General features: G+C 43.6%; 1 protein-coding gene across 3 annotated transcripts in view; it reads left to right on the top strand.

Annotated features, from left to right (window-relative positions):
* zeb2b (zinc finger E-box binding homeobox 2b) overlaps nt 1–25734 on the top strand; it is a 60034-nt gene extending 34300 nt beyond the window's left edge. Inside the window, exons 3-10 of one of the 3 annotated variants that reach the window (XM_077570392.1) lie at nt 7587–7838; nt 12370–12435; nt 13442–13630; nt 15540–15754; nt 18086–18194; nt 18276–20269; nt 22682–22862; nt 23762–25734. In XM_077570392.1, the coding sequence (XP_077426518.1) occupies nt 7587–7838; nt 12370–12435; nt 13442–13630; nt 15540–15754; nt 18086–18194; nt 18276–20269; nt 22682–22862; nt 23762–24336 (3581 nt within the window). In that variant the 3' untranslated portion in view covers nt 24337–25734. Of the gene's footprint in view, nt 1–7583; nt 7839–12369; nt 12436–13441; nt 13631–15539; nt 15755–18085; nt 18195–18275; nt 20270–22681; nt 22863–23761 lie in introns of all 3 variants that reach the window. The other 2 variants (XM_077570401.1, XM_077570385.1) reach the window with 2 other exon arrangements.
* The last annotated feature ends 552 nt before the right edge of the window (nt 25735–26286 follow it).

Genomic DNA, 26286 nt, shown 5'->3' with positions numbered 1-26286 from the left:
GGTTAGCCAGAAACAAACGTTATTAAGCATTTTTTTGCTGTTAACATTGAGCTATTGCTTAACAGTAATGTCTAGTTGACGGACAGCTAATTTGGAGGCTGGATAAGAGGGTCCATACCACCAAATGTGTGTTTGTGTGCACGTGTGTGTGTGTGTGTGTGTGTGTGAGTAACAGATGTGATTTTACACTCTCATTACCATGTGAATGAGGCCCTGGGCCGCCAGTTTGTCTCAGTCAATCTAGAGAGGAAACAGAAGACACCCCCCCCCCCCCCTACCCTAATGTGGCCCCTCACCTGGAACCTTGCTCCCTACCCCACAACTGGTTGATTGTGTCTGATATTTTTAGTCCATCTGAGGTCCCTGCTTGACTTTCCGTCCTCCACAACAGTACACCGATTAACCTGGTAACTATAATTTGATGTCAGTGAGCAGCCTCACTGTCCCATGTTTTACACATCGCTGCCATCCACAATGGAATACATTTTTCAGGTCTTTTTCTCACCTTAAAACAACAGTGTTCCTATCCACGAACACTGTTTTTAGCACTCAGGTTATTTATGCAAAGATAAGCGGCGGCCTTGTGGCGTCAGGCAGGAATGCAGAACAGCCTTGGTCAGATCAAACCAGATCAACAGTTTTAGTGTCTGAGGAAAACAGGCAAAGGATGCTTGCACATGTTAATAATGGTCTTCCCTCACTGTGAGAATCCAACCCGTAAACTTGGCATTATACTGTTTGTGCCTTGCTCAACCTCAAATGAGCTTTTGATTCATGGCTTCTGTACGCATTTGCTGGATTTTGGCATCATGCAAAGACGAACTTCAAGCCACCATTAATTCTTCCAAAATGGATGCGTCGTATGCGTGAGAAACTTCATTTGTTTGTGTCTCATTTTGTGTGCTACGGCTGAAGGAACATAACATCAAACGCTACTCTAAGCCTGTAATTATTGTCCAGGTTCTGCTCATGGAAAAAAAAAGTACACTAATCTGTCCTGACAGTGCAATATGTTACCACAGATTTATAATTAATTTCAGGGGAGCCTAATATATTTACAATATCAGATTGCTGCAACACTGTATATAGATTTATTAAAGCTTCTAATCAGTCTTGACAAAAATTAATTTCACAATGATTGCTTATTTTTGAATTTGCATATACTTGCATGTTATTTATTTTTGTAGACAACAGTGTTTTCTGTACAAAGCTGGCACTGGGGTTGTTAGATTTTTGTTGACATTTTATTTAATAAAAACATACATTCGGGTAAGAAGCACAATCTAATGTACAGTAATTTCATATGATGATGAAGGGATGTATACCACTGCAAATTATAGCTACAGCGATCCACAAATTGCTAAATTAACACCTACCTCTCTGACAGTTTCAATCATTATTGAGCATTTTTATCTTTGGGAAGCATTTTATTTGATTATGCAAGAGTACCTAAGAAGGCTGGTGAGAGTCTTCTCTGAGTCTCTTATGAGAAATGTATATCACAGTAAGTTAAGTCTTTATATAGGTTCATTTTGATTTAATTAAATGGACGTTTGGAAGCTTTGGCACGGACTAGTGCAAATGTTCATTTCCATTGATTTCTGGACTTTCAAAAAAGCTAACATCTGACATGGACAGTGATTTTTTTTTTTATGTCAATGGCTGGAACTTCCTTGAGATTTTTCCCTTTTGTCATTGGCTTGTTGCTTCCCTCCCGAGTAAATACACAAAGTGACACACACGCACGCAGACACGCGCAAGCAGCATGCACTCACACACACATACACAGAATGTCCACTCCCACACGTGCACACTCGCACTGGCGCGTCGTAGCAATCGGCGCACAGATAAGCATGATTCATAAACACACAGTTGAAGCAGATGTGTTATCAGGGTGGCTCAAAGTGCTGCAAGACTACACCAGCTCTCCTGGGGTGCACACACACGCACACACACACACGCACACACACACACACACGCACACACACACACACACACACAGGTTTTATACTAAACATGATAACAGGGCGGCGGCCATCAATCTGGCACCCCCTCAACCTGATCTGGGTCCGCGTCAGCAGATTCCGCATCTCCAGTGTATGTGTGTGTGTGTGTGTGTGTGTGTGTGTGTGTGTTTTTTCACAAGCGTTGTATATTTAAAAAGCTGTCGGGTCGTAGGTGTATGTGTCTTTGAGAATATATGGAGTGCATAGAGGAAGACACATTGTCAGTCAATGGATTGCTTGAACTTTCAAACTTTACAAAATCTGTTGTATACTGGCTCAGTGAGTAAAAAGAGCTCTTCGTGTGGCGAAAAAAAAATGGCACTTGCTTCCTTTCATGTGAATCTGCCGTTTCCAGCTTGTTGTTTTCTTGCCGTGTGTACATTTGGTTAGTTACAGTAATTATGGGCCAATAAGGCGGCCAGGCGAAGGTAGACGGGGGCTGTTTTTTCTTGGCCTCCCTGACGAACATCTGCTGAGAGATTTGCATATTAATTAACCCACATTAACTCTAATTATTCTGGGAAATTATCAAATAAATTAAATTTTCTAATTTGAACCCCCTCGTGTTGTTGCTTGATGCATGTAATAGTACAGTCAGGAGGTGGAGTGGGTCTTACCTGAGCAGGAATGAAAAGGTCTGCCAGCCTGACGCCCCCCGCCACCCCCCTATGTCGCCAGCCTTCCCCTTTTCCTCCTCTTCTCTGCAGGCCTTTGGGGTCCTGAGGGCAGCCAGAGAAGCTTTTGTGTCTCCTTTTTTATTCTTTTGCTTGTGTGACCAGCAGGACGAGGAGGTGGGGCTGGAAATGGGTTGAGGGGACATTTGTCTGAGGCGGGAACATCCATAAACTGGGGGAGGAGGAAAGGGGTTCATGTGTGGTGTCTGGGGGTGGCAAGGGGGTGTCAGTAGGCGTGCGGTGTTGTGGAGGGGGGAGGTGGCGGGATTCTTCATGAAGGGGGGGGGGGGGGGGGATTGTAGTTATGGAAGGCGGGTCACAGATGGTTGGTCGATGCGAAGGTGGTACCACTGAGCTGTTTAGCAAACCTTAGTCCTTATTTGCCTCCCACCCCCCTACACACACACGAAACATATATACACACCACCTCCCCAAACACACTCCGTGCCTGTTGCTTTGCACATCGGAACTTTAATGGAATTAGTCGCTGGTGCCTTTCTTTCAGACCAGTCTGTACATCCAGAAAGTTATTTTATGTTAATGTTGTTTGGCTATGGGATGGGCTCAGCCACATTACAAATAAATACTCAAATAAAACCTTTGCAATTACTTTTTTTGCTGGTTTTATCTCAATGTTATATAAAGTTTCTAAATTGAATTTACTCCACTTTCCAGCGATGTGGCTCACCCTCTCTTTATGAACCTCTCTCTCTCTCTCTCTCTCTCTCTCTCTCTCTCTCTCTCTCTCTCTCTCTCTCTCTCTCTCTCACACACACACACATACACACACACACTCACTCCCAGGTTGCATTTACACTCCGCTGAGTTTTCACCATTCATTGCACGCCATCGCCCCACCTCCTCGTTCCTCCCTTTACTCTCGCTGTCTCCTTTCAGGGTCTTTGTTTGCCCGCGACCTCCCCCCTTTCACCGACTTGGCCCCCTTGTGGCCCCCGTGCTCTGTCGTGCCCTCATTCCCAGACCAGATAACAGCAAACATCCAAACACTCATTTTTGTCGGCGACTTGACAATTCCTTATTCTCTAAATGGTAATCTGAGAAAGTTTGGCGGCTTGTTTCTTTATCTGCCGTTTCCCTCTTGCCAGGTTGCCGCGTCTCTTCTTCAAAATAAATGTTACAGTATTTGCTTTGTACCGCAGCAGAGTGAGAAGTAGCCAAGGAGCTGTGGCAGACAAAAGGTCAAAGCAAAAATCCACTTCTGCCAGTTGTAGCCACAAGGCAGCGACCTCGCCTCCACCTTGGTGCCCTCCCCCACACACCAGGACTGACTAATGCCACGCTACACCCGCCCCCCACATCTCGCTCTTAGCTATCCAGGTGATCCGCTTGGCTCACATTCATGAGACAGCCAGCGAGCGCGAGCAGTTACGGTCCAATAGGGAGAATGTCCGGGCTCATTATCGGCGTAGGAGGCCAAGTGTGTCACCCGAAGCTAAGCCTCGACACTCGGCTAAAGAGTCAGCCGGGGTTAGCATTACAGCGTGGGTGTTAGTCATTCCACCTCGCGGCCATCACCTCTTACCACCGCCCCATGAGAAGGAAGAACGCTCTCACTCGCTCTCTCTCCGGCTGGCTCCAGAGCAGGATTTGCAGTCTCCTTGCGGCACTTACCGGCACCTTGGGATGCTTAAATGAATGTGATTATCATTGTTAGCGCTGCAGAGTGCAGGTGCAGCAACTCTGAACTCGACGCCTGGGAGGAAACCGCTCACCTGACGATGAACCTTGCTGATCTTTGGCTTTCAAAAAAAGTTGTTTTCTGACTCTTTTTCTGCTGTCAACGTTCCACATGTGATTCTGTTCTTTTGGCTTGGTCAAACAAATACGTTAAAGTGGTGATGGCTGTAGATTACTGCCAGTGACAGATCTTTGAATGCAGCATGTGACATTACAACTGTTGAGGAGCATTTACTGCCCTTTCTTTTTCTCCTTTATATATCTTTATTTAAGAAATGATGAAAAATGAAATAAGCTGTCACTTTCCATCCATCTCACCGCCCTAATCAATAGGGCAGCACTACTCCACTTACAAGAGAGCCACTAATGGCGGACTCCTGAAAGCCCTGTGTCTGATATACCACTGTCAAAGCTAACAGTTACACGTCAACTGAATTAGCGGTACAGCAATGCAGGTAACGCTTTATGCAGCCAACATGGTGTTTTGACACCAAGGTAAGATGAGCAAGCGGAGAAGTAAACATCATTGTCTTCCTTGTTCGCCTGCGCCACAAAGGGATGATGAAGAGGGTGACAAAATGACGGCCTGCGAACTGTTCGTAGGTTAGAATTACTTTGTTGCGCAGCACAATGGCGGTGGATGAGCGACTCGTCAGCAGTGGCACCTTAACAAAGGCGTCTTTCTGCACGTTAGCGGCGCACGTCGTGCCTTGACAAGCTCCCTTGACGCCAACAGACAGCTGACGCTCGGGGAAGATGGCATTGGCTGTAGTTTCGCAAGACAGTTGGCCGCCCCCATGCAGCAGGAGACACAAAGTGGTGACAAAAATAAATGAAAGCACCACTTTTCTTCTCTGCTGTGAAAGTTTGTTGTGAGGAAGGTGGGAGGTGCCCCACCTTCCTCACGTGGGAGTAGAAGTCAGTTGTGCAACAAAGAGATGCTCCCTCATTCCTTTTAGCGCCACACAATAGCCCCTTCAGAACCTTTATAACCTATCCGCCCTTAGATAATGTCATTCACAGGCTGTCATTGAATCTGCATCTGTAGATGAGTTCCGCAGCAGCAAGATGATCGAGCCTTCCGGTCCTTTTGTTCTAATCAAAAACTCTCCTTGAGATGTTGGGCAGTGAATTCCATTTTAAATAGTTGAATTCCTCAAACCTAATAGTGTTGTTTTGGTGCAGTGTGCGGCAAAGGCTCAGTATCAACTATGCCAAGGTAGATTTGGACCACCCAGGAGAACACTGACCAGCCCAACCTCCCCCCATCACGGCACCAATCCCCCACAACTCGCCCCGTCTCCCTCCCTAGCAGGTCACCATTGCCCTTTTTGTCATCACAAGCAGCATTACTGAGTCTGAACTTGCCTAAACCCTTGTGATCACACCTCTTGAAAGGGTTTTGTTTCCTCCACCGATTGGTATTCGAAGCAGGTCACCGCAATCCCAGACGCCCGCACCCCCGACCTCGCCTCAAAGCCCCGTTTTCATTTTAATTTGCACCTGTTGTGCAGTTGTTCGATGCAGGCAAGTGTGGACCAGCTAGTCATACGTGCCTGGAGGGGGCTGTGGGAGGTTTAGCCTTTCATATGTAGAACGTGGACACAAATGTCATGCACGGACCTCACCGTGGGAAGAGGCAGCCTCTTATAGATTTATTAAAGCCTTCAAAATGTGAGATCCAACACAACATGGTGCCTCTTCGTGACTGAATCCAACTCCTGAACACCCCCCACCCCTGCCCCAGCTTGTCCACCTTTACCATAACCTTGTCTCTAATTTGCATTAATGCAGTTTTTGAGTGAGTTCACAGCTTGGTCAGAAGTGATACCCCTGTAAGGCTGTATTGTTGGTTGTTTTCAATAGGCACTGACATAACTTGAAATTGAAAAATGCAACAATAAACCAAATATGTTGAAATTAACTAATGAAATTCCAGAATTGTCTATGTTTCAACATTTTTGTTGTTGAAACTAACAAAATGTAATCGGCCTGGACAATGCAATCCGTAGCGGAAGTCAAGTCAAAAAAATTATTTTGGATAATTTGTTCTATGCACCCCCTCTAGTCTAAACACGGCATTCGGATTAATATTGTGTCTGTGGAATATGAATTAAGCAACAAAATCCACCTAATTTTAGCCATCTCAGCGGGCAGCCATTTTGCCACTGGCTCTAGACTGAAAATGACATCACAGTTGCTTAAGGCTCAGGTAACGATCAATCACGGCTCAGCTTCTAACTGTGTTTGGTCATGTGATCACTGTCATAACAGCTTCAGCTTTAATATGATTTAAAAATCTAAGGTAATTGAAGGCCATATCAGAATAGCCAACACTACAGTTTTAGTTTAGGCCAGTTTCATTACTTTGAATTTTAACATATTTTTGCCAGATTGAATAAAAGCAGTAATTTTTTCAATAGTCATATTCCACATATATCCATATAGGCCTATTTGTGTTTATTATGAATTTTTATTATTTTTTATTTTTTATTACACTGAAACTGTCTTGACCGCTCACTGTCATTCATTTTGTGTTGTTTTTTGTTGTTGTGCTGATCAAGGGCAGACAAAACAAGTTTTACATATTTCTGTCCCCTTTCATTTCTTTTATTTTAAAGAGTGAAATAAAAATTTTAATTGAAATTGAATTATTACTTTTGTTTTATCAGTGACTATAGTGTTTTCTTTCTTTTACGCAGGTGTCCCAAAAATTGAGCAATGTGTACACATAAAGCCTTGAGGCCTGTTGTGTCTCATTGTTTTTACATGTTAGGAAAAATTTGTATTTATGTTCATGGTTGGCCGCATTCAATGAGTAATCAGGACGACCGTAGTTGACGCGACTTTGTGTGCCGCTTGTGCTATGTTAAGCATCTGAAATGTGACAGAGACGTTGAGGCGTAGAGCCGCCGTGAAAGGTGCAGCACGCTGGCATGTGAGGCATGTGAGCAGGACTAGAAATTAGCGGCTATTTTGGCCCACATCGCACTGGCAGCTGTCTGCCCATCGCTGCGGTTCAGTCGCAGATTCCAGTGCTGTAATTGGGGTGTAACCCATGCCTTGGGCCAAACAGCCATGCGGGAACTTTATAGCTTGCAAAAGATGTTGAAATCCTTGTAGAATGTTCTGTCTGTGCAGCAGTGACAGTGTATGTCTCAGGAACTAGCGGCCCCGCCCACTAATCCAAATGTCCTCTATTTCACAGCTCTCAACTACGAGAATGTGGTGGAAACCGGCTCGGAAACAGAGGAGGAGGACAAGCTGCAGGTGTCCGAGGAAGACCCACTGATCAACGGCACCGGTAGCCCGGCCAGCCTGGTCAACGCGGACGCCTCACCGTGCGGCGAGAGCCACGGGCTGCCCACCAAAGAGGAGGAGGATGACGAGATGAGGGACAGCGGAGTGGAGCACATCTGGCCCGACAGCGACATGCTGAGTGCCTCCGTGGATGGTACCGGTGAGTGTCAGCTGATGTCATCTCATTGGAGGGGGGAGCAACAGAGGCGCATGTCACACTTGGCTCCTGAAGCCATTTTGCTCACTTTTTAATTAAAATGTGACACCTGATGCCAGTTTGAGGTTTATATCAAACACCTGAGGCTGGAGCAGAATTTGGTTAAATTCAAGCCGCCAGATGTGTGGTGTTCAGGTGAGCTGTTAATCACCGAACTCCCCTAATCTGACTGGCAGATTCTTTATGTGCACATGCTGCCGTTTGTGGTATCATCTTATACCGTAAACCCCTCCCATCTGGTGCTGGTGTAGACTTAAACAAATGCAGCCAAGTGTCGAGCAAACAAGGTTGAAGCCAGGTCTGATGGTGAGGCCTCCATGGCACTCCCCTGGCTGGCAGGCGCTAGAAATCATTATGGCGGGAAAAGCGAGGCTAAGGAAATGGGAGCTATGACATTATTGACCTCACAAGGAGGATGCACAATGGAATGCAATATCGATGCCATTCAGAACCTCACTCGCCATTTTATTGTGCTTTAACTATCTAAACCGCAGGTGTTGTATTCAAGGCTCAGGGTCTGTCTGGCCCACCGGATCAATTTCACTGGCCCACTATAGCAAATAATGTGTTTAATTTATGTTTTTTCACATTTCATTTAGACTGTACCGAAATTGGAAATTTTCTTTACTTTTAACTGATATTCCAAGCATTTTTTCACCAAATCCCATCTTAACCTAAATGAGGTGAAATATGTTTTATATGGTTTGACAGTCATATCAGCCCTCTAAGGGAAACCTTAACTGCAATGTGGCCTGTGACAAAAATACATTTTACACCTCTGATCTAAGCGTATCATGCCGTGGTTCCTCCCAGGTGAACGCCCCCAAACTTGACTTATGCTCTTTTGTTGAATGCCGCTGATTGCCAGGGCGCCAGTCACGGATGCTTGAAAGATAAATACTTTTAATTAGGGGGCAGGGTAGAACCATTAAAGGAAGCCAGACTGCTGAAAAAAAGTCATTAGCAATCTTAAATGAAATTTTTATTTTTATGATAGCCATTTACATGTATAATAAGAGTCAATGATTCTTGGAAGCGAGTGACAGGAACAGAGTGCGGCGAGAAGTCATGTAAGACAGCTCCTTTTTAAATGAGCTTGGCTTTGCTATTCATTTCTGCTAATGAACTAGCCATGCACGGCGCCCAAGAACCCGGGAACGTTCAGCGGGCTTAAATTTTAATACTGGAGGTGGGGAGGTGGCACATTTATTAGGGGAGGGAAAAAGCCTAAATAACAGTTCATATCCTTCAGGGATAGAGGGAAGAAGACAGTTAGGTAAATAAATCAAGATAAAGGATAAACAAGCTGTCGTTTCGTACGGTAATTGTTTATTTGATAAAGACCCGCGGTGCCATAATGTCTGTAAATCAGCCATGTTGCAATTCCCACATAATCTGCTTCTGCTGTGATAAAGTGTCTGACATATTTGGGAGAGCAAGTCAAGTTCATTAGAGTCTCTTTCCCAATCGTGTGGCTGCTGTGTTTCCCAGCCTACTCTTACTTTGGCGGTGCCTGAGTGTCTGCGCAGATACCTCAACACATAACTGAGTCCTGAGATAAGCTAGCAGCCCCCCCACACACACGCACACATACACACACATCACTGTCCTGCTGATTTGGAGTCCTATCAGGAACTTCATACTTGGCTTGGAAGTGTCTGGAAGGCTGAATGTGGCCTTCTTGGAGTTTGGCCTCACAGAAATCTTGCTTAAACGTCGGAGAAAAATCACTTTAGTTTTTTTTTTTTTTAATGTACTTTAACGGTGACTTCATGCAAGACAGGAAGCTCCTGTGATTCCAGAAAACAATCAGAGCCTTATATCTGGCCTTGTCCTTGACATTCCTCCATCCCACAGTGTGGCTGGATGCAGTCTTCTGGAAAGCATGACTTCATAGTCACTGACAGACATTTGCACATAAATCACCTGTGCTCGAGTTACCATTGTGACACAGCGTCATATTGTCATTGCCCCCGGACATGTAATTGTGGAAATTTATAGTAATGCTGAATAAAATCAACTCCCCCACCACCCCCTTGCCCCAATTTGGCACATCCAAATTTCGAACTGTTACTTGGCTGTATGGTGCTTCATCATGAAAAATGTTTTCTTTTTTTTTACCGTATTTATTTATTATTAGGCAAAATATCAATAAAATTGTCTATTTTAAAATATTTTCATACATAAGGCACTCTAGGTTAAAAGGCACATTACTTTTCCGAAGCAAATAGTTTATTCAATATTATACTATATGTTTATTTGATAGATTTAGCGCTGTTATGCTAGGTTATATCAGGCTTGCTTTTGTTCATCATGCAACTACACGGGATTTGCTTTGAGCGGACAGACGGAAAAAATAAGTTTGAAAATTAGTTCTTTGTCTGATGCTAAATGCTTTCTTGCTGTTTCTTGCACTCAGTATTATCCAACCATTTTTGCTCGGCCCTGGCAGCTATTGAAAGCTGGCTGTGTCATTTACCTCACACCGGTCCAGTCCCAAATTGTAGCCTAACATTGAAAATTTGCCGCCCGAAAAGCTCAGTTTGAGTTGGGTCTAATTGGTGACCGCAGAATTAGGCTAGTAAAGTATATGTAGTAATTAAATACAACAAACTAAAAAGCCAGCATCCATACATACATAAGGCGCACTGTTGATTTTTGATCAAATTAAAGGATTTAAGTGCGCTTTACAGTCAGAAAAAATATGGTAACCTTTATTTAACCAGGTTGGTCCCATTGAGATGAAGAAACTCTTTTTTTCAAGACCTGGTCAAGACAGGCAGCAGCAAAACAGAGACAAAGTACAACATTTTGAATTGAACCATGAACAAATTGTTGCCAAGCTAAAACATCAACACTCTATGGAAGCTGTGTTTTAATTTAGATTTAAAAACATAACCTTAGCGAATGTTTAAAATAAGCTACATCACCACCTCGCTGAATCCCCCCACATTGCATTATATGAGGCCCAAAGCTCCGAGGCAAAACGGAGAACGTCCATTAAAATAGGAATGTTTTCATAACAAACAGCATCAGTGCCGTGTGATGATGTGTGCTGGAGTCTTGGTCTTCCACGAAGTTTGGGCCTTCTGTGATTTAACGCTGACGCAACACACCTCTGGCTACCCCATGACCCCAGCCGCATATTTTTGTGGCCCACACGCATCTCTTGTGACAGCTTTTATGCCATGTAAAAGTGCTGGGTGCCATGTCAGGAAATAAACACTCACTTTCTGAGAAAACTGCCCTCCTTCCTCGTTCACCACAGTGACACATTACCCGGTGCCAGAGGTGGACCTGCCTCCTGCTGGAAGCACTGGTCTCGCCTTCAGACCACAGATAACACATGTTTTCCAAGGTAAACACTAACAGGGCAGAGAGAGGGACCAGTAAATCCCACTGGTCATCCCCTTGCGTCAGGGCAAAAGAATGCAGCCAAATTTGATTAGCCAAAGCAAACATGGCCTGTGAGGACACACACATGTGCTGAAATCTGAGCTGTGTGGGTACATTTCAATCTGTTGCTCATGATTTATGCGACTAAAAAGCCGTTTATTCTCAAGCTGCGGTTCTGATGCCGCTTGGCAGACATGCAATCAAAAAAAATAAAAATCCACCCAGAAGCCAGAGAGTGGGGGTGTTCACAGCCTACACTGCCATCAAGTCCATTGTCAGCTAAAAATAAAAAAAGTCATTTAGCTTCTGGCTTTTGTGCGGCTTTTGTGCAGGAAACATTATGATCAGCGCAACTTGCTCCACCTCTTCCTGTGGCATGCCGAGTGACACCGGACGGTGCCGCCTCGTGGCACCCAGTAAAACTAAAAAGAAAAAAAAAAAAGAACAAAAAACATGGCCTCCATGGAAGCATGTTGATTTTAATTGTGACCAGAAAACGACGTGGAGACACTGTTTACGAACTTGTCCCTGAGTTTACAACCACCTCACCTGTGTCAGCACTACACTGGCTGTGTGCTGGGCCATTAACCCGATTGACTGAAAGAACATTGCTCAAATCTGACTGGACAACAGCAACAAGCAATGCAAACATGGTAATGATAACTCTTAATTTGTAGTGCAGGGTTGTGTTATTTTTAGTGCGAGCAAGTGTGCACTACTGTGTGTAACAGCTTTGGATGAAAATGTTCACATGTGATAAAGGAGGCATAATGTGCGTGAGGAGGAGTGCGGGGCATCACAGCCGGGGCGTAATGAGCTCAAGCTGCATGTTGGCTGAAGCTCAACAATTGCTCAGGTGGATATCGTGTTTAATCGCAGCTTGTTGTCATGTTAAAGGTAAATAAGTCACTGTCTGGCTCAAATGATAGTATTCATTGAGCATGATAGGCAAAGCAGTGATACGCAGCATTTCTCCCTACACCTTTTATGTCTCATCTTTGTTGGCTTGCACTCACTCCGCCCCCTTTGTCCATTTCCCCCACAACCCCTACCCCACTTGCATCACTCTTCTGTGCAGATGAAATCAAAGATTTCGACACTTTGGGCCCTGACGCCACTTTGCAAATAGCTGGAAATGGTACAGGTGAGTCAGATTGTTGCTCATCGTCTCCTGCTATTGAAACCTTCTTTCTTGTTTCCATGTATCTATGAATAACAAATAAAATGCTCACCACAAAGCCCACCTGTCTATAATGTAATCCTCACACACATATTTCAGGCTATATATTAAAATAAGGGGAACAAATGCTTTTATGCGTTTTGAAATGATGACAAGCATTTGTCATTGTGAAGAAGGTAATTTCCATCCCGGGCAGTGTTAAAATATATCACATTCATCATTTTCACAAATAACGAGCCGGTTTAATCATCGTAAGCGCAATTCCAGCAATTAGCTTAGAAGGACATGTCTAATGAACACCGTAAATGATGCAATTGTGGCTGCTTAAAGGGATTCATTCATGACATTTGCTTTTTTTTCTCTCTAGATAACCAAATATTTGCTACCTTGACCTTTTACAAATTGGCCGGTAAAGTTGTCACAAATGGCGCTTTAAAGCTCACCTTGACTTTCCGCCCAAAAGGCTCGTTAGCCACAATCGATCCTCAATGAGGTGTCACTCAGACGAGGACTAATGAAGGTCGCCAATTTGGTTTAGTTTCTTAGCGAGGTTGGTCATCTTGGCGCCACAAGCCAGCGCTGTAATATATTTTGGTTGGGCTCGAACCAACAAAGCCACAATCCCTCCGATGATCTCTAAATGTGACATCCATGCTCTGCTACTGATGAATTCAAGAGTCTGCGCAGTTGCGTGTTTTGGCAGTCATGAGTGAGTTAACTTGGTCCAGTTTTTCTGCCTGTTGCTCATTCTGTGATTTGAAGTTGGATTCGGTTACAATTCTTATTTTAGCAGTGCAGCATGACACTCAGAGCCCATAATTTAGACATATTCTCTCTGAAGCTTTGCTCTATTCTTTGTGTGTCCTCACACATTTGTATCAAGATATTCCCAAAATCTTTGCACAGGACATTTCTCTGGGGAGAAATAAAATTAAATGGATTATCGTTTGTTATCCCTTCTTCCCTTTAGTCAAGAGCGTCAATTGCACTTCAGAATTTGAGGACTATTTTGCCAAGAGGAAGCTGGGCGACAGTGACAGCCACGTGGTGAGCATCGCAGAGTATCTCCAACGAGGTGATACCGCCATCATCTACCCAGAAGCCCCGGAGGAGCTGTCCCGACTTGGGACGCCGGAGGCAGCAGGGCCAGAGGAAAACGGTACGGAACTTTTAAACTTGTTTTAAGACACAAGCCTCCTTTTATTCTACCACATTTTCAACTTTTTGGGGGTCATCTTTGCACTATATTTTCAACTAAGACCAGTTTGTTAGTATAAAATTTCCATTCTCATGTTTTTTTTACATATATTTAGGAAGAATAGAGAATATTACATGGACTTTCTCCCTTTTCTAAAAATGGATAAATTATGTAATCTGGTAGCAAACATCAATTTAAAATGTTTAAGTGTAGTCTGTGCTTAATTGAATTTAACCCAAATTGTGTTTCAAGTTGGAAAAAACAAAAGCAGACAAACATCCTCTTTGTTGGAAGGTTTTATTACATTTGCATTAACATGGCTAAAATGTTTTTCATAAGCAAGGTGGACAAATGGCAAGTACAGACCCCAAAGAGCTAATATCAAAAGGTAGATAAGCTTCGTTAAGATGGTGCCTGCTCAGTTTGGCTCCTGTTCTTGGAAGAAGAAAAAAAAGTTACGAATGAGAGATGAGAAGCTGCAGCAGCTCTCTTGCCCGACGTGAGCAGACAGCTGTTGGTCCCACAGATTTGCCGGATGCCACAGTGTTTACCTACAGTCTAAAGCAACAGCTGGGCAGAAACCAGATAGTTCACCTCTGAAGGTCCCAGCAGGAGGAGGAGGATTGAGGATTGAGGGAGGGGGGTCAAGCTGCAGACATGGCAAGCGTATGAGTGGGAAAGATTTTAAGAAGTGACAGCAGTGAGGAAGTTGCCATCCTGCTGTGTGTGTGTGTGTGTGTGTGTGTGTGTGTGTGTGTGAGTGAGAGAGTGTGTAGTGTTAAATATCTTGACAGAAAATAATTTAGAAGTTTATATAATATTGTTTCAGTACAAAGTATCTGACATTTCCTGAACATAAATATCAAAAAGTAATGCTGTATACTAAAATATTTGTAGTATAAGTAAATATATCTAGTATATATTTTTAAGAGTGTTTAGAATTTTCATGTTTGAATTTATTTTCATTATAATTCATTTGGTTACTTCAGTGGTGTAGTTAAAGATTTGTGTTGCTAATGAGCGAAGTTTGCTAGCCCATCTTAGCTTGGCCATTATGTTAATATATACTATATGTATATATATATATATATATATATAGTATATGCCCGAACAAGCTTATGATAACTAAAAGAACATGGATGTTTTGTGTTCACTGGATTATCAGAAGCTGTTTCAACCTACCAGGTTAAACGGGGAATTTTTGAATGCCAGTATATCTGGTATTTTAGGTAGGCATTAACAGGAACTTAATCCAATGTATGAAAAGCATTCCTTTTGATACTCCCACGTGTGTGTAACATTATATTCGTAATCACCGTCACAGATTTCATCATTGCCGTCATTTTGGTTTGCTGGAGATGTTGCGGCAGAGAGAGCAGCAGGTGTTTTCGTCCTCAGTTCCATCGATATGTATTGTGTCAATACAGGCAGGACTTTTTCTTCAGATCTGTCCTCTGCGGTTCAGGCATTAATGTAATGAGAACTTTTTTTTTTTAAATGGGTGCGGAAGATGGAAAGGGAAAATAATCAAAGTAAAAGTGCTCTATACATTTTACTTAAAAAAATACAGTAAAAGTGAAAGTTGTCAGAAATATAAATAATAACAAAGCCAAATTAGTTGAAAATTCGACTTGAGTAAAGTAACTAAGTATTTGTACTCCATTACATTACAAGGCCTTCTGTGTCTGTGCGTGCATGTGTGTGTGCCAGGTCGACACTGTGGCTCTCATGTGCAGCAGATTGCGTAGATACCTCCCATAACACTCTGGGCAAGCCGCCCATTAGCTGCCATTGATTGGCTGACCTTTTGGCCCGCTTTCCCTTCCCTTTCAACCCCCTTTCCCCTCCTACCCCACCGTCACCCATGCAGACTTGCCACCTGGAACGCCAGATGCCTTCGCCCAACTGTTGACCTGCCCCTACTGCGACCGGGGCTACAAGCGCTTGACATCACTGAAGGAGCACATCAAGTACCGCCATGAGAAGAATGAGGAGAACTTCGCCTGCCCGCTGTGCAGCTACACGTTCGCCTACCGCACTCAGCTCGAGCGACATATGGCCACGCACAAGCCTGCGAGGGATCAGGTTAGCTATTTCTTCTCCTTACACCCGGCCACCCCATCAATACTCACGCACGCACACACACGCACAATCTCCATCTTATCTGTAATGTGCTCTGATCCTCTGAGAAGAGAGATCATTTTTTTTCTGATTGGCAATCATTATTAATTTTTCATGGCATTTTGAAGATGCGACTCCTTTAATGGTAATAACTTTAATTGAGGCCCTAAATGGTTTTTTGATGGCCTTCCTTGATATGATTTTGCAGCCTCGTGTTCACGATCCAGTGATTGTGTTAATTTCCAATTTGGAAATTTTTATCAGCTCCTTAACTTTTCTCCTGGTCTTTAATGTTGTTCTAGTGACACACACATACAATCACACTCACAGAGACACACACATACACCGCATAAACAGCACCAACATTTACACAACATAGATCAGAGTTATATGAGTGTCTCGTGACAGTGGATGCAAGTTGAACTGTGATGATGAAACACTTCTATTGGTCATGGATGTTAAATTATGAATTATATTAAATAGTGAAGATGTAATTTAGCGCAATTTGACTCTTGATTATAACACTTTAAATATAATGTTAAATTGGTCACATGGAAATTTTGGATTTAAAGTATTGTCTAGATACAACATATGAAACATTGTATAATGAATAATAATAAGTAAAATGATTGCGTATGTTGATGAAAACTGGTAGAGTAATCTGAACACAGTGGATGGGATTAAATTTTTGGGGAATCAGGCTAAACTCAGTTTTTCACCCTGCATACACACAGCAAATATTTTACTGAAATTTGATTTAAAAAAATGGACAGAGATTTATATTAAAATGTCAAAAATGTGCACATTTTCCACCTAAATTTAATAGGAATATCCTGGGGAGACATCGTTAAAAATCTAGGTTGCTATATAAAACCTGTATAACTGCAAAATAAACATCCCTTCAAGTGTATTCGCACCAATGAAAACTTGGTGGAGGCAAAGTGAGGATAAAAAAAGTGGTTTAAAAAAGAATCCATGTTGCGTACTGTGTTCACTTGTCTCCTGAGACACGATGACAGCCTCAGGCTGAATTTGATGTCATCAGCCAGCACTCTCACCTGATCTACCAGCTGGATGTAAACGTGAGCAGATGGGTCGGCCGAATGCCTCGCCGTCCCAATCCCCACATTACCATGCTGTCGCCGCTCCCTCTCTCAATGGCCGGCGAATCCTGTTCAAGCACCACAGCTCCTTCTGCTCCACCACTTATGTTAACTTATAAAATCAGCTGCAGTGTGGCCCGCAGTCAGTTTCTTTGGCGATTGGTTGTTTGTCATCTCCGTCCTGTCCGTCCTGTGTTAGCAAACCTGAGAACATCATGCATTAGCATAAGGAATAATGTAGCCATCAGTAAACATGTGCTCTCATATGTTTACAAGTCTTAATGCTCCTCCTCCTTTTAAGTGATTAGCCAGAATATGACTAATTAGATCTTATACATATGCAAGCATCCTGCCGGTGCCCCGCCCACAAGTGTGGCGGCATTGATGGCACCAGTGCATGAAGGCGAGATGAAGCATTTTGCTGGTGCCATTCACAATTAAGGGCCCATAGTGTCTTATTAGCAGTGAGACTAAACTTTAGCGGGCAGAGGTCCTCAGGGGGAAAAGGGGAGGAAGAGGTGGGGGCGGAGGCACCGAAGCAGCTGTTGCTGTTTGTTTATGCAACTCAGCAACATACGAGTGGCGCGGTTCTCTCCGGCGCTTGGCGGGGGCCCCCGACTCTCCCCGCTTGATCTGCGAAGGTTGGAGCTTTTCGTTGTAGTGTCCTGTGCACTACCATCTGTCTCCCCAGGAATTCATACACCCCAGCATTTGTCAGGACTGCGCCTGTAGGAGGGGGAATTAGATTTTCTTTCGTCTAAGCTCGGGAAAAAATGTCCATCTCTCCAACTCAAAGTGAATGTTTTCATGGTGATGAGCAGGTTCAGACATTGCTAATTAAATGCTTATGTACTTTCTGTCCTACAAGAAATTTTAACCTTTCAAAAATGGTGTGAATGCAGGTATGCTGGGTGAGACAAGACTTATTACTGTGAAACGAATGAAAAGTAGATCATATCACAGGTTCTAATGAAGGAAAATGCGCTAAATATAGATTATTTTCTAGGCTACCAAATTCTAAAGACAGTCGAGTAGGCAGGAAATTAAAAGGTGTGGGATCCTCTCTGTTATCGCCACCGCTTGTGTCCATTCAACAGCGAGCATAACAGTTCTAATTTTGACCACTTATGGTCACGTCCTTAAATCTTGTGGCGTCTGTGAAGAATTTTAACGCCAAATTTATCTCCCACAGCACCAACTGTTGAACCAAGCAGCCGGCAACCGCAAGTTCAAGTGCACCGAGTGCGGCAAGGCCTTCAAGTACAAGCATCACCTGAAAGAACACCTCCGCATCCACAGTGGTAAGTGACAGTTAAAAAAGGCGTTTGCAAATGTGCCAATCTTGAACCAGACATCTTATTGTGTCTGTTTTTACGTTCCAGGTGAGAAACCGTATGAATGCCCCAACTGTAAGAAGCGCTTCTCACACTCTGGATCCTACAGTTCGCACATCAGCAGCAAAAAGTGTATTGGCTTGATCGCCGTCAACGGCAGGATGCGTGGCAGCATGAAGACAGGCTCCTCACCCACCTCAGCCTCCTCCTCCCCCACCAACACAGCCATCACCCAGCTGCGGCAAAAGCTTGAGAACGGCAAGCCAGTGGGCCTCGCTGACCACAACAACCACCTGAGCATCAAGACAGAACCGCTAGACTTCAACGACTATAAGCTGATGATGGCCTCGCATGGATTCGGTGCTCCCGGGCCTTTCATGAATGGAGTCGGAGGCAACAGTCCACTGGGAATTCACCACAACTCAACAGCCCAGAGCCCTCTGCAACACCTGGGTATGCCCGGGCTAGAGTCGCAGCTCATTGGCTACCCGGGCCCTTTGATGAACAACTTGAGTGAGGTGCAAAAGGTCTTACAGATCGTAGACAACACAGTGTGCAGGCAGAAAATGGACTGCAAACCAGAGGAGCTGTCCAAGCTCACAGCCTATATGAAGGAATTAGGCTCACAGGTGGAGGAGCAAAAACAGGGCCTGGCATCAGCAGGTGGGCCACAGGCCAGTCTTCCACTCGTTAATCACAATGGCGCCACCAAAAGCATCATAGACTACACACTTGAGAAGGTTAACGAAGCCAAAGCCTGTCTCCAGAGCTTGACCACAGACTCAAAGAGACAGATTAGCAATATCAAAAATGAGAAATCTAACCACATGCTAGAAGGTGGCATGGAGGAAAAGGCATCAGAGAACATCTTCACGCCATACGCGTGTCAGTATTGCAAAGAATCCTTCCCGGGTCCCATCCCTCTCCATCAACATGAGCGCTACCTGTGCAAAATGAACGAGGAGATCAAAGCTGTGCTCCAACCCAGTGAGAACCTGATGCCCAACAAACACATGTTCATGGAGAAGAGTGTTCATCTGACTTCTTCAATCTTGGCTGAAAAGGGACTGACAGCTTCCCTTCACCCCTATCGGGACCACATGTCTGTGCTCAAAGCATATTTTGCCATGAACATGGAGCCCAACTCTGAAGAGCTGTTCAAGATCTCTATTGCCGTTGGCCTTCCTCAGGAATTTGTCAAGCAATGGTTTGATCAGCGGAAAATGTTTCCATACGGTAGCACTAGAACACCGCCGCTTGACCACAAGAACAGCACGGAAATGGTTGTCGGGACAAACAACCACCACACTCCCCCCAAAGACTCTCTGGCGGCGCGGTCGCCAATATCCCTGATCAAACCAGGCGACTGCATCACATCTCCAGCCATTGCTGAGCTCCACAACAACTGTGACAACTCCCTCAGACATTTGAAAAACCACCAGTTTGGTGAGGCTAAAACCGCAGGTGACAAGTTGGACCATTCCCGCAGCAACACTCCATCACCACTAAACCTATCGTCCACGTCCTCCAAACATTCGCACAGCAGTTCGTACACCCCCAACAGCCTGGTGTCAGAGGACCTGCAGGCTGAACCGCTCGACCTCTCCCTTCCACGACTCATCAAGGAACCCAAGCACGCGCTGACCGTGAAGAGCCGACCAAGAGTAAACAGTGTTACAGTCGAGCTTAGCAGTGTCCCGTCGCCACGCGAGCACTTCGAGGAGCCTCTGAACCTGGCTTATCTCAAGAAGGAATTCTCCATCTCTGCCAACAATGGCAGCCTGGAGAAAAGCACTAGCCCCATCTTTGGCATCAACCCCTTTGCCGCCAAACCCATGTACACATCACTGCCTCCCCAGAGCGCTTTTCCACCAGCCACATTCATGCCACCAATGCAGGCTAGCATCCCAGGACTCAGGCCCTACCCAGGCATGGAACAGATGGGTTTCCTACCACACATGGCCTACACATATGCAGCTGGCGCCGCTACCTTTGCTGAGATGCAACAGAGGAGAAAATACCAGCGGAAACATGGTTTCCAGGTAGGTCAACCACCTGTGTTTCTGTGACAGCCCCAGGCGGCACCATGTGAATTCATATCTCTGCTAATTAGACACGTCTGCACTGATAGAATAATGAATTAATTTTTGTTTTAAACAGAGGATTTTAAAAACGGTGTGTTACATCACTGGACCCAATGCTGAGTCCCAGAATGTTTGGATTTGTCTAAAATGACAAAACCCGCAGTGGAGCTTCCCCTTAGCACCCCCGCACCACTCCGCCACTCCTCGGTGGCATTTTAGAGCGAGATTAGCTTCCAAGTGCAGTTTAATAATGCACCGGCCCCATGTTCATTACCACAGCATGCTGAGGGCTGTTTAACATAGAGTGAACCATTTTGATGAAAAAAAGTATTAATAATGTTTCTCATTCTAAGTTATTAAATTAGATTTTAAAAATACAGCTACAGGCGTTTAGTTGAAATTGATTGCCGAGTGATAGCGCAGGCCCATCTTAAAACATCCTTGCTTTGTCAAGTTCATTAAAGGAACACGTCACACCTTCTGATTGTGATCGCTGTGGCAGAATGTTCCTCTCACGCTGGAACATTGTTCTCCATCAATTCACACGCCACACTTGTCTTCATCATAAAAGAGATTTTTAAAGGGACGGTACTTCTATTGACTCGAGTGAAAAGCGAAACAATAGACCACCTCGCAAACTGCCTTTCAATGCATTCTGTAAGGCCGCAGGACTTGTTCATTACATTTTTACACAACAATTATCATGTAAATGTTTGGAGCCGTACTGACTAAAATATTAGCATTATTACTCCTATGAAGATTTATCAATAATATTTAAATCAATAAGTAACTCGAATGACAGGCAAAACAAAATCTGACATCAAAGTCAAACAGTCCTAATTTGGATGAGCCACATAATAGTCACCTTCATACACAGCATCTGCAAATGCCGGCATTTTGTCATTAAGATCTATGCATTATCCATCCATGTCCTCATTAGGGCCGCAGATGAGCTGGAGCCTATCCCAGATGATTTGGGGCAGGGTAAACCCTGACCGGACCGCTAATCATTCACTGGGCACATGCAGGCAAACAACATTCATACTCACATTTACATCTATAGACAATTCATGGTGAAGGGAGAAAGAACATGCAAACTCCACACTGAAGCTGGGACCTCTTGACTGTGAGGCAGTCCAACTAACACTACAAGCTCACTATAAAATTAGAGGAAATGGCTAAATGTGCATGCAAAGTTTTACGTGGAATGAAAAAAGAAAATCTTCCCCTTTATCCGGATTGGCTCCAAATTGTAATGTGCTTTACTCCTTCTAACTCCCATTCCCTAATCGTGTTGTCGGCAGTAAATGAGTTCCGAAACTTCCGCTACTAATAACAGAAAAGTTGTTCTTTTTAGTCTACAATGGCCTACCTTATCTATAGTGCTGTCACTATCGAATATTTTTAGAATCGATTAATCAATCAATTATTCAATCGATTAATTGACTAATTGGATTGATTTAAATTTTTCATTAAAGTGTTTTACAAAACTTTTTTCCCTGATTACTGTTTATTAACCAGTGATTGGTGGTTGTTTTGTACTTCATATCTGTGTATAATGATGGTGAAATATAATCAAGTGGGATGGATGTTGTACTATGTTACCGGTTTAGTCATTGTTTTCCAAAGTAAAAACAGATGTTTGCAAATTACTTACTTTGATTAAACATAGAAGATAATCAGTCTTCTTTCATAAAGGACTACAAAAATCAGGATTTGGACAATTTTAAATTAAAAAAATGGCTCCAAACGATTACTCGATTATTAGAATAGTTGTCAATTAATTTGATAATCGATTACTTGTCGATTAATCGCTTTACTTAACTATTATCTCACGTTGCAATGTGGCTAAAGGTAAAATCCTGGACGGTTAATGCGCCTTTGGGTACTGTAGTTAATCCTTGTTGTGGTACATGCCACATACTAGCAGCAGCAAACTGACGTCATACGTCGCACATGACTTTGCCATGACTACTCTTCTTCTTTCCATTCCCATATTCTTCTACTTTTTTTGGCGGTTGGAAAATACTTTTGGTGCATTACTGCCACCTTCTGAAATGGAATGTGTGCGTCAACACGACTAAGGATCGGAATTTTTAGGTGGGAGTCAGAGTTCTAATTTTAACAAGTGCCGCCATAACTATTGGTAATGGAACCAGCTAGACTTTGAAAAAAAGGTATGTCCGAAAAATACGGTATCATTGAAAAGAGTAAATTATGTCCGTGTTTTTTTTTTTTTTTGCTTCCTACTGCGTAGTTTGGCTTTTCATTTTTGTGCTGGCCACATTCAGCTTTCACTACGAGCCCAAACTAATTGTTGTCTTTTTGTCCTCTTTCTCTTTTCTGTTGTTGTTATTTGTTGTTGCTAAGGGCGAGCTGCTTGACGCTACAGCCGATTACATGTCAGGGCTGGACGACATGACAGACCCCGACTCCTGTCTGTCGCGGAAGAAGATTAAGAAGACTGAAAGTGGTATGTACGCGTGTGACTTGTGCGACAAAACATTCCAGAAGAGCAGTTCCCTTCTCAGACACAAATATGAACACACAGGTATATACTGTTCAAGACCCTTATTTCCAACCCCATTATATTTCCTTTTGTCAATGTTTGTATTGAAAATCCTCAGTGAATCTTTTAACGTGTCCCCTCCTCTTCCTCCTTCCTCTGTTGCACATTTTGTAACTTGCTTCTTCATCAACAGGGTGGACATAGTTGTGGTAGTCGTTATCCTGATCAGTAAAGGCAGCTTTGTTATTGGCGATAGATCGCATCAGCACCATCAGAGCGCCACTAACAAGTCTTACTTATTGCCGTTACGATATAAAGTTCCTCTTTCATGGGGTTGCATCATTCATTTCAGACGCTATCTCTAGTCTAGTGTTCACCGCTTTTGTGCGTCTTATCTGTTTGGACATGAAAGCGGGGGTTGGGGCAGCGAAGCTTTCATGCTCGCGTCGCTGTGTTGTTCTGGTCCTGCACAGAAGGGAAGTGGTCGGACTGGAGATTAAAAAGCCGTTTCTCCTCGTGTGAGGGGTACATTGCAAAAGTTTAAAAGGAAAAAAAATGCCGGCTTCTTGCGGCAGGCATGGTATCAGCATGCAAGAACTTCAATCATATTTACAGATAAGCTTGTACCCCCACCTCCCAGTGAGTTCAGATTTCTTTACTCCTCAGCCACCGTATTTATGATGCATTGACGAGCGCGACGCACCGAGTTTCTTTGTTTGGGCCACAGGAGGGGACTTCCATAATGTCAGCCAGCGAATGCGAGCGCACTTTCGCCTCACAATTTGAATAACATTGGATTTGATGTCCCGTTATGTCATTTTGCTCCACGCCATCCAACCCATCAAACTCTTTGCTTTCCTCTGCTTTGTGTGATTTGTTGTGGCATCCCAACCATTGTCACGCCACTCACGTCCTCCGCTCTTTGTTTTGTGTGTCCGTAGGCAAGCGGCCGCACCAATGCCAGATCTGCAAAAAGGCCTTCAAACACAAGCACCATCTCATTGAGCACTCACGTTTGCACTCGGGCGAGAAGCCCTACCAGTGCGACAAGTGCGGCAAAAGGTTCTCGCACTCTGGCTCGTACTCGCAGCACATGAACCATCGCTACTCGTACTGCAAGCGCGAGGCGGAGGAGCGCGAGGCGGCCGAGAGAGAGGCCCGCGAGAAGGGCCACCTGGAGCCCACGGAGCTGCTGATGAGCCGGGCCTACTTGCAGGGAATCACTCCTCAGGGTTACCCGGAGCTGGCGGAGCGCGAGGCCATCTTACGGCACGACGGCGTGAACGGAGGGATCATAGAGGGACGCAAGGAAGTGGATGAAGAATATGTGAAGATAGGACGCAGGGAGGATGAGTTTGAGTTTGAGGAGGAGGAGGAAAGCAAGAGCATGGACACGGACCCGGACACGTTGAGGGACGAAGAGGAGAACGGAGAGCACTCGATGGACGATAGCTCGCTGGATGGCAAAATGGAAACCAAATCGGATCGGGAGGACACGATGGAGGACGCCATGTAGTCGTCTCTCCACGGGAAACGTGTGACGTTTCTTGCGGCTCAGTATTCTTACCTGCTCGGTTTAAGACGGGACATTTTAAACCGTACGTGCACGTGCCTGAAGCTTCCGGGAAGCTTTGACCGCTAAATCAATGAGGCAGCGGCATTGAAGGGAGGGGGACGGGTTTGTGACTGAAGCTGCATTATGCAAACCCAACAAAGAATAAATACATTTGGAAAAAATGTACAGTCCTAAGGCCTAAACATGAGTGTGGTGCTAACCTCCCCCTGCCCGTGTTCCATAGTATTTATAGCACAAAACAGTGACTTGTACAAATTGCACTCCGCTTCTATAATCATGAAGAAAAAAAAAAGATAAAGTGTTGCCTATGTATATATTTATACGGGGTTGGAACAAGAGCAGCGGGGTCTGCGTACCCCTTTAGCCCTTTGGTGTTCGTCGTCACCCACCTTTGGTTCCGCCACCTGCTACCACACTGTGTCAGGCCTCCAATCATTAAGACTGTGAAGGATATGGGTCAAAGAGGAGGAAGATGAGCTTGTGGCGCCTCCGTCTTAAGGGAAAATGTGGGTTCTGGATGCTTTGGGAGGGGGGTATTAAATGAAGGATGAAGCCTTTGAGGTAGTTTATGAAAAAGAAGCCTTATATGCAAACCTTTTAACCTGTGTGTTTTCTGCAAGTGCCACCCTCGTGTTGTGTCAAAGGAAGGTTACTTTTTTTTCACCAGCTTCAGTATTATGGGATGGTTTACCATTGTTCTCTGCAGCACCCGTGTCAGTATTAAGACTCTAGGCAGCAGTTACTTAGTTTACATTATGTTGTGCAATGTTTCTTTGTCAGTATTACACCAAACCTTTTTCTTTTCTTTTTGGAAAACAACAAATTGCATTCATTTTATTTGTAGGTTGGAAAAAAAAACTATTTATGTGGCCCATTTTATATTTCCTAATTTTATTTATTTCATACTGTTGTGTACAGTACTATAGGTCTTCAATATATAGATATATTTTAGTAAAAAGGAACATGGTGTTGATCATAGGGCAAAATTTACGTAAAGAGAGCATTTATTGTGTTTTGAAACATTGTGAAATGCGAAGTTTAATCTTATTTTATTTTATTTCCTCTATTTTCCACATAATGGAAAATTCCAAATTTGGGAACTTTTATACAATTGTGAAAACACTGTATTTTCGACTGAAAAAAAATTCCACTTTCTTCATCTTTGTTTCTTTTTTTAAGCTAAAAAAAATGAAGAGGGACTGTTAAATACTATGTATGATATCATGACTAAAGAAGAATCTTTCCTGAAATGTCTTTGTAAAAGTATTATTGAATTCTTGATTTGTAATTTCTCTTGAAAATGACCCTGCTCGAATAAAAGTAGCCAAATTACAAAATACCAAACATTTGCTGCGTCCTCTTTGTTTTGGTGGCAACAAATTGTGATGTGTTACTGCATTTTGCTCACTTTGATTTTAGTTTAACTCTGGTTCTGCTAATCATGATATATACATGTGTTTTTTTTTATTCATTACTATTGCTTCTCACGGTAATGATAAAATTAAAAATGTTTTATTTTAAACTACATATTTGCTCCAATGTAATATTACACATTATTATTATTTAGAACTGCACACCTCATTTTAAAAAGAAGCTGGGTGAAAAAAAATGTTTTGGGCCTATTAATGTTTCAAATAGATGTGTTTATTTTACTACACATGAACATTAACAAAAAAAAAGTGATGTTTTTCCTCTTAAACACCAATTAATTTGAGCAGGAGGAAATAATAGTTGCAAAGTGTGTTTTCCCACGTTTGTACTTGGATTTGACAGGTGGACTCCATCACGCTCTTCACTTTATGCAGATGAGCGGCAACATCAAAAGGCCCAGATGAAAGCATCAAAGGTTGAGCGATGCCAAACATCAGAACCAGCTTTGCGTTTTCCCAT

The sequence above is a fragment of the Vanacampus margaritifer genome, chromosome 1 (genome assembly GCF_051991255.1).
Source record: "Vanacampus margaritifer isolate UIUO_Vmar chromosome 1, RoL_Vmar_1.0, whole genome shotgun sequence".
Classification (NCBI taxonomy): Eukaryota; Metazoa; Chordata; class Actinopteri; order Syngnathiformes; family Syngnathidae; genus Vanacampus; species Vanacampus margaritifer.
Note: the sequence above shows the minus strand (reverse complement) of the source record. Positions and strands in the feature narration are given on the sequence as shown.